The 8,906-nt window shown below is 43.6% G+C and overlaps 1 protein-coding gene across 1 annotated transcript; it reads left to right on the forward strand.

Moving 5' to 3' along the window:
- The first annotated feature begins 1,201 nt into the window (after nucleotides 1-1,201).
- On the forward strand, nucleotides 1,202-4,978 carry LOC115168985 (uncharacterized). Its single transcript, XM_029724582.1, has 6 exons — nucleotides 1,202-2,596; nucleotides 2,699-2,744; nucleotides 2,876-2,973; nucleotides 3,116-3,600; nucleotides 3,709-4,617; nucleotides 4,753-4,978. Exons 1-6 carry the CDS (start codon nucleotides 2,487-2,489, stop codon nucleotides 4,917-4,919), a joined length of 1,815 nt encoding a protein of 604 aa, XP_029580442.1. The 5' UTR covers nucleotides 1,202-2,486; the 3' UTR covers nucleotides 4,920-4,978.
- The last annotated feature ends 3,928 nt before the right edge of the window (nucleotides 4,979-8,906 follow it).

The following is an 8,906-nucleotide window of genomic DNA, read 5'->3' on the forward strand; positions in this document are numbered from 1 at the left end:
CCATGAATTGAAAGCAGCTTCTGACGGAATTTAAACCATTCAACAAATAGTTTTATAATGAAGAGTAGACCCTACTAAACACCCTTGATTATTTACACACACATTGAAAGCCAAAAATCTCAAATTTGGACTCATCAGACCAAAGGACCGATTTCCTCCAGTCTAAGGTCCATTGCTCGTGTTTCTTGGCCCAAGCAAGTCTCTTCTTATTATTGGTGTCCGTCCATAAGTAGTGGTTTCAATGGAGCAATTCGACCATGAAGAATTTCATGGCTACTTCGAAGAATCTCAAATATAAAATATATTTTGATTTGTTTAACACTTTTTTGCTTACTACATGATTCCAATTGTGCTATTTCATAGTTTTGATGTCTTCACTATTATTCTAAAATGTATAAAATTGTAATAATAAAGAAAAACCCTTAAATGAGTAGGTGTGTCCAGACGTTTGACTGGTACTGTATATATTGTGATATTGCAAATATGGTACAATCCAGGGGTGCAAAGCTCTTGGAGACTTACCCAGAAAGACTCACAGCTTTAATCACTGCCAAAGGTGATTCTAACATGTATTGTGAATACTTATGTAAATGAGATATTTCTGTATTTCATTTTCAATAGATTTGAAAGAAATTCAAAAAACATGTTTTCACCTTGTCATTATGGGGTACTGTCTGTAGCTGGGTGAGATGATCAAAAAAACTATAATTTAATCCATTTGGAATTCAGGCTGTAAGAAAACGAAATGAGGAATAAATTAAGGGGTATGAACACTTTCTGAAGGCACTGTATATCTGCAAGAAAGTGATAAATGAGCGACTCTTTGAAAGGGGGTCATATAAACATTGCCTTATTTAAAAAATAAATTGCAATCATGCTATAATCGGCATAGTTTCTCAGACCAAATCCTCATTCTGTTAAATAAAGTAAAATACACACTACAGGGAATGCAAAAAAAATGGCTTCTGCAAAGCACATGTACATTGTCCAATCAACATCCACACATTGATTTCATTCTTCGGGTCTTTATTCAAACACAAACACACTTGGAATAACATGCTCTTTCAGTGTCTTGTTGCAGGTTGTGCAATGTTGAAAAGTGTGTGAGAGATTAGCATTAATGTGTGTGTATGTGTGTGGGGTCAAGTTTGGACGGTCGTACATATGCAAATAGCCGAGATTGTGTGTATATATGTATAATTGAAACTGACTTATCAAACTACACTGTACAGCTTTAGTGTGTCTGTGCATCATAGGTACAACTGTAAGCAATTCCGTTCTCAGATGTCTGTTTAATGGGAGAAACAAAATGAAAAACACCTGTTAGACCATTACAATGCGGACTGTCATGCATTTTTACTATTACCAACAAGACAACGAAGTGATACGTGCCATGGACACTTATAACGGATACTTTCCCAACACCAAAAGTTCCCACGCTGAGTGATATTGTTTACTACACTATTATGCATACAATCCAAGTCATACGTTTATTGTCATTCATACTCTTATTTGTAACCGAATATCTTTGCAAAAGTGTTCATTGTGTCAATTCAGAGCTCGGAAATTTTGAAATAATGTGCTTAAGGGGACTGACACTCAAGGCGCACAACAGGATATCACAACAACCACATTTTCAATTGACAATCATTGCTTTAAATGGATGTGGTCAATAGATTTGTATAGGCATATATAAACAATGTATTTAACTTGTAAACCAAGGTTGGATTAGTAGGTCTAAGCAACATGCACCTGGATAATCGCGTCATGTATCGGGACGGGCTCCTACGTCCTCATATACACATTATGACATAATAAAGAGCTTAATTTTTCACGAAATAAAGACATAGAAGCATATCCAATTATACAGGTTCTACACATTCCATTTCTCCATGGCAATAGAATGTAAACATTCTATTTTGCGCCAAACATCGCCTACAACTCAATTCTAAGTGCAACATATTGGACGACTCCACAGTCAGTGATCATTATCGACTTTAAGTCATTCCTGTTATCTCTAGAGCATCCCGTATATCTATAGCGCTGCATTTCTTCCCAATCTTACCATGGATAGGGTTTGGTGCATTCCAGAGTTCACTTATGGTCCCACAAAGGTAATCTTAGGAGAAATTCATTTTAGCATAGTGTAAATGCCTGTGCATAATGTGCATAACAAAGCATCATTATTTTCATTATCTTCAAAGGAATTCTGTAGAAGCAGCCTTTATTTTCAGACTCTGCAGGCCTGCTGGGAGGAAACATATTACAATAAACAGGTAAGATTCATCCCACAAAAACATAAACAACAGAAAGAGAGTTGTATTTCAAGACAGTTTAGAGAAGTTGGTCATAAGAGTTCTTAATATCACTTGCAAATTGTCAGGCATGAGTAGTTGTGAAATGTTGCAAGAGACCCTTCTGAAAGCACATGATATGGGATTTCGTGGCATGGTCTCACACCTTACCTCACCTTGCAGAAGAAGCTCATGGTCCACTATCTGCTGCTCCAGAGTCAAGGCCAGGTCCCGCCCCATGTCACCAAGGAGCACATGAGCAACTGGCTGGTGTCTCAGGGCAAAAAATCCCTTAGGGAGAGGTGAGTACCACATCAGCGCTCACCTTCACTCCCATTCCCTGCCACTAACAACAGAAAAATCAGAAGCCAGGAAAGTTGAATTGCTCTGTGTTTTATTTGAAGGGTGTGGAAGGAAACCCTGGAGGAGGGAAATGACCTCGCACGGCTGGTAAGAGAATGAGAGTTAGAGACATACTACAAGTCAGTGAGCTCTTTACTAGCCTTTCAACAACTCGTTAGCACAGCAGAATAGATCTGTTGTGAAATTACACTAATGGGACTTCCTGTTTCATACTGCAGGCCTGGGAAGTAAACACTTGCCTAAAAATGATGGACATAGAGCACAAGGCTTTCTGCAAGCTCCGCCGCTCCATGCACTCCACCTCGCCAGCTGACATGTGAGTTCCATGTACTGCCCTGCATATGACTTGATCCATTTATCTACACATCTGGAACTACGCAGAAACAGACTAAGACTGTGTTCTCTGTGAGCACATTGCACATCGTTTAGCTTTGTCTTCTCCTTTTTGTTGATTTCAGCGATCCTAAAGTCCACAGCATCGTGGAGAGAGCTGTGAGGAACATTCTGGGCGAGCAGTCCAATGATCCCCGTAGCAACCTGCTCAGCCCATCTCAGGTGGTGGTGGAGGTTGTGCCCAGGCTCCTCCTGGCCCTGTGGCTTCAGCCAGAGGAAGGCCATTCAGAGCACCCAATGCTAATAAGCGGGATGGCCGTGGGCATGGTGGCGGCCGTAGTGGAGAAGCTCTCCAGCATGTTAAAGGACCCTTCACATCACATCCCTTTCTCCAGGGCTGCTGCTTTTGACTCTGTGCGGTCGATCCTCGGGAGAATCAGTCAGTCCTTCTCCACAGATGACCTCCAGAGCCCTTTTTATATGAGCTCTGTCTGTGCCTTTGTGGCGGACGAGGTGCAGAGCTGCTTCCAGCCCCCTGCAGCCACCCTACCAGTCCCCTCTGTCCTCCCGGTGGCCGTCTCCACCACACGACCAGCTGACATCCAAGCAGGTGAGTAGCAATGATAGAGAGCACTCTGACAGATGCCTGTTCTGATGACATCTTGGTGCCTTGTAGTAGTAGAGATCATCAGGATTGTTGTTGTCACCCATAACACAGACCCGGCTTCTTCCCACCTGGAGGTTGTGGACATCACCCCTAACACAGAGGCAGACCCGGCTTCTTCCTACCTGGAGGTTGTGGAAGTCACCCCTAACATAGAGGCAGACCCGGCTTGTTCCCACCTGGAGGTTGTGGATATCACCCCAAAGACAGAGGCAGACCCGGCTTCTTCCCACCTGAATGTTGTGGACATCACCCCTAACACAGAGGCAGATCCGGCTTCTTCCCACCTGAATGTTGTGGACATCACCACTAACACAGATGCAGACCCGGCTTGTTCCCACCTGGAGGTTGTGGATATCACCCCTAAGACAGAGGCAGACCCGGCATCTTCCCACCTGGAGGTTCAAGACATCACCCCAAAAACAGAGGCAGACCCGGCTTCTTCCCACCTGAATGTTGTGGACATCACCCCTAATACAGAGGCAGACCCGGCTTCTTCCCACCTGAATGTTGTGGACATCACCCCTAACATAGAGGCAGATCCGGCTTCTTCCCACCTGAATGTTGTGGATATCACCCCTAAGACAGAGGCAGACCCGGCATCTTCCCACCTGGAGGTTGTGGACATCACCCCTAACACAGAGGCAGACCCGGCTTCTTCCTACCTGGAGGTTGTGGAAGTCACCCCTAACATAGAGGCAGACCCGGCTTGTTCCCACCTGGAGGTTGTGGATATCACCCCAAAGACAGAGGCAGACCCGGCTTCTTCCAACCTGAATGTTGTGGACATCACCCCTAACACAGAGGCAGACCCGGCTTCTTCCCACCTGAATGTTGTGGACATCACCCCTAATACAGAGGCAGAGCCCATCTCTTCCCTCTTGGGGGTTGTGGATGTCACACCTGAAGAAAGGACTCTCACGATGGCTGTCTTCACCACTCTGCCAGCTGACATCCAAGCAGGTGAGTAACACTTAGAGAGCACTCTGACAGGTGCCGTTTGTCATGACATCTTAGGAGAACCTTTCAACTGGCCAGTGGTTAGAAGCTACGGTTTGCATTTGATTACATTCTGTTCCTCTTTTTTTCCCTTTTCAGAGGATGTTGCTGTGGTCATCCTGGATGTCACTCCACACGTCACCAAGGATGTGACACTGGATGTTCCATGCAGAGCTAGGAAAGGGGCAGTCCGGCGATTTTTTTGCAGGCTTTGGAGGGCAGTGTGCTGCTGCGCCTGCTACAAGGAAGAGGAGGAACAATATTAATTATTCATCAGACCTTCAGAAATGGGATTGAACCATAGACCATTAAATTATTTGCATTGTAATTGGACTCAATTCTGCTTTTCTTCTGTTTACTACTTAATTTCAGAACTTTTCTATAACCTTTCACTTTGCAAAGTGTGGAGTAGGTTGTGTAAATAAGTGGGAAACATCCCAATTTTAATGCTTTTAATAATTTACTTTGTACATTTAAAAAATATTATTTGACAACAAAAAAACGAAGGGAAAGGAAAATGACAGACGGAAGGGAGGGTGGTGTTATTTTATCTAAATCATCAGGTGTACGCCGACCCCAGCTAAGTAACTCATGCAAAGATTTAAAGCGCAATGATGTGTTTTATCTCCAGTACATTGCCATGATTGTCAGTTATGTAGCCGCTCTACTGATAATCTCAGTGCGTCCTTGCTGGGATGACACAATAAATCTACTGCCGGAGAATATCAACACAAAATACATTGGTTCACCGTTCCACGGGAGCGGACAGTACACAGCATACCATAATGTTCTGAATAATGGCCAAGTCTACCTCGCTCCCTATTCCACTGACCCGCTTAGGCATAACAAACACAAGCCCAACAGTTATCGGAAACTGTTAAATTACCTGTTCACTACTGTTAATGTTGCGACAGTTCGTTTCTGGTAACAGAACAAAATAGTCAGCACATAGTAACTTCTGATTTAGCTGTACTTTAATTAATGCAAACACGTGTGTGGTATATGTGTGGTTCGTATATATACGGTCTCGCTGTTTTACCTCGCAGGGCAAAACAGAGAAGAGAGCGACACATCATATTGTTCTCTCTTTTATACTGAGAGATATTTCCCGCTCAATGCTGGCCTGTCCGAGGGAGGAGGAGCGTGGTTTAAACTTGCTCCTCCTGTCGTCCGCGTGTACGCTGATCCCAGCGTCGTGACGCACTTCCTGTTGCCGGTTGTAGTTCTTCTTGTCTTCAACAGTTGATTTACTCGTAGTTTATGTACTTAGCATAGCTTCCCCAGTATATTATTAAGGTTATGCATACAAATAGCCAGTTCAACCCTAACACTACCCTCCTGCTCTCCGGGGATGTGTAACTCAATCCTGGGCCTAACATCACCGAACCAGCGATACTCACTGAAGTGGAAAGCAGTGGATGGCCTCGTCCACTGATCGTCGCCGCTGTGGAAGTGGGGGAGTGCTATGGTCCCATGGTTTCTCTCGACTCATCCGGCTCCAGGATAGATTTTGACTCTTCAAACAAACACAAGTCGCTATATACGATCCCTGACTTTGTTTCTGGTACGCAAGCTGTTTTAATTAGTTCCCCGCATCCAGTGCAAGCGGGAGGGATTGTTAATTGCGCTACCGAACTGCCCCTAATCAAAACGAAACAAAACGGCCTAAACCCAGCTGTCAGAAAACACAGAAAATCTAACTTTTTTCAATGTGTCAATCCCACTATCTGAGCAGCTAACCGATCGCTGCAGCTGTACATAGTCCATCTGTAAATAGCCCACCCAATCTACCTACCTCATCCCCATATTGTTTTTATTTACTTTCCTGCTCTTTTGCACACCAGTATCACTACTTACACACCATCATCTGCTCATCATCATTTGCTCATCTATCACTCCAGTGTTAATCTGCTAAATTGTAATTACTTTGCTACTATGGCCTATTTATTGCCATACCTCCTCATGCCATTTGCACACACTGTATATAGACTTTCTTTTTTTCTATTGTGTTATTGACTGTACGCTTGTTTATTCCATGTAACTCTGTGTTGTCGTTTCTGTCGCACTACTTTGCTTTATCTTGGCCAGGTCGCAGTTGTAAATGAGAACTTGTTCTCAACTAGCTTACCTGTTTAAATAAAGGTGAAATAATAAAATAAAAACTCTCGAGTCATCTGGGACCCATGAGCTAAGCCCAAGGGACTACTAGGGGGGCACTTGAACATTCGTAGTGTCATTCCAAAAAGTGATCAAATTCAACATCTTCTCACAGACTCCAACCTTGACTTCCTCTGCCTTTCAGATACATGGCTCCATAAAAACTCAATCTAACACAGGATGCAGTCGAAATAGCAATAGCCTTCAATTCCTACTTTATTGACTCAGTCAGGGTACTGACACAGAGCCCCTCCACTGGTTTCTTGGGCTCAGTGCTAGTGAATGACGCTCAACCTGTCTTCATCATAAGGGAGATTTCTGAGTCATAGGTGAACAAGGTGATTAGCTCACTAAAGAACTCTAAAGCCAATGATGTGTTTGGGCTGGACTCTACCTTTTTTAAAAACTACAAAGAGTCACTCATTGGCCCCATTACTAAGGTCACCAACATATCTATTGGTCTGGGGGTGTTTCCAAGGGTATGGAAGTCGGACATAATAACAGCCATCTTTAAATCGGGCGACCCTGCTGACGTGAGTAACTACAGGCCCCTTAGCATACTACCTGTGGTGTTGAAGGTTGTTGAAAAGTGTGTAGCAGAACAACTGATTGCCCACCTCAACAACAGCCCCTTCACATTACACTCCATGCAGTTTGGCTTCAGAGCGAAACACTTCACAGTAACGGCCGACTGTTTTCTTCTGGAAAATGTGAAGTCCAAGATGGACAAAGGGGGCGTTGTTGGGGCTGTGTTTCTGGACCTAAGGAAGGCTTTTGATACTGTTAACTGTGAGATTCTCATCACAAAATTGTCCAAGTTCAACTTTTCCCCCGATGCCCTGAGATGGATGAAATCATACCTTGAAGGCAGAACTCAGTGCGTCAGAGTGAGCAATGAGCTGTCGACCGCTCTTAGCTATGATGTGGGCGTGCTCCGAGGGTCAATACTGGGGCGCCTCCTGTTCAGCCTGTACATTAATGATCTGCCTTCTGTCTGTACTGGGTCTGAAGTTCAAATGTATGCAGACGATGCAGTGATATATGTGCATGCAAAGAGCAAACAACAAGCTGCACAAGAACTCACTACTGTAATGGTCCACGTTACAAAGTGGCTCAGTGACTCGTGTTTGCATCTCAATGTGAAAAAAACTGTCTGCATGTTCTTCACAAAGAGGGCAACAGATGCTACTGAGCCAGATGTCTATATGTCAGGGGAGAAGCTCCAGGTGGTATCTGATTTTAAGTACCTTGGCATCATACTTGATTCCAATCTCTCTTTTAAAAAGCATGTGAAAAAGGTCATTCAAATAACCAAATTCAACCTAGCTAATTTCTGATAGACACTAAATTGTTTGACTACAGAGGTAGCAAAACTGTACTTCAAATCTATGATACTCCCCCACTTAACATACTGCTTGACTAGTTGGGCCCAAGCTTGCTGTACAACATTAACACCTATTCAGTCTGTCTACAAACAGGCTCTCAAAGTGCTTGATAGGAAGCCCAATAGCCATCATCACTGTTACATCCTCAGAAAGCATGAGCTCCTGAGTTGGGAAAATCTTGTGCAATACACCGACGCATGTCTTGTAATCAAGATCCTAAATGGCCTGGCTCCCCCTCCACTCAGTATTTTTGTTAAACAGAAAACCCAAACATATGGCAGCAGATCCACAAGGTCTGCCATGAGAGGTGACTGTATAGTTAGTTCCCTTAAGGAAAAGCACCATTAGTAAATCCGCTTTCTCTGTGAGAGCTTCCCATGTCTGGAATACACTGCAATCAGACACACATAACTGCAACACCTGTCACACTTTCACAAAAAGGATGAAGACATGGCTAAAGGTCAATCAGATTTGTGAACATAATCCCTAGCTGTGTATTGCCACTTTCCATGTTGTCTGTTGTCTGTAGCTTGTGAGGTGTGGAAACACTTTGTTGCTTTTATGGATTTTGTCTTGTTGCTTTTTGTTCTATGTTGCTGTCTGTATGCTACGTCTTGCTTGTCCTATGTTGCTCTGCGTGTGCTCACTGCTCAATGATTGTAAGTATTGTCATTGTTTTTTAATAACCTGCCTAGGGACTGCGGTTGAAAA

The sequence above is a fragment of the Salmo trutta genome, chromosome 30 (genome assembly GCF_901001165.1).
Source record: "Salmo trutta chromosome 30, fSalTru1.1, whole genome shotgun sequence".
NCBI lineage: Eukaryota > Metazoa > Chordata > Actinopteri > Salmoniformes > Salmonidae > Salmo > Salmo trutta.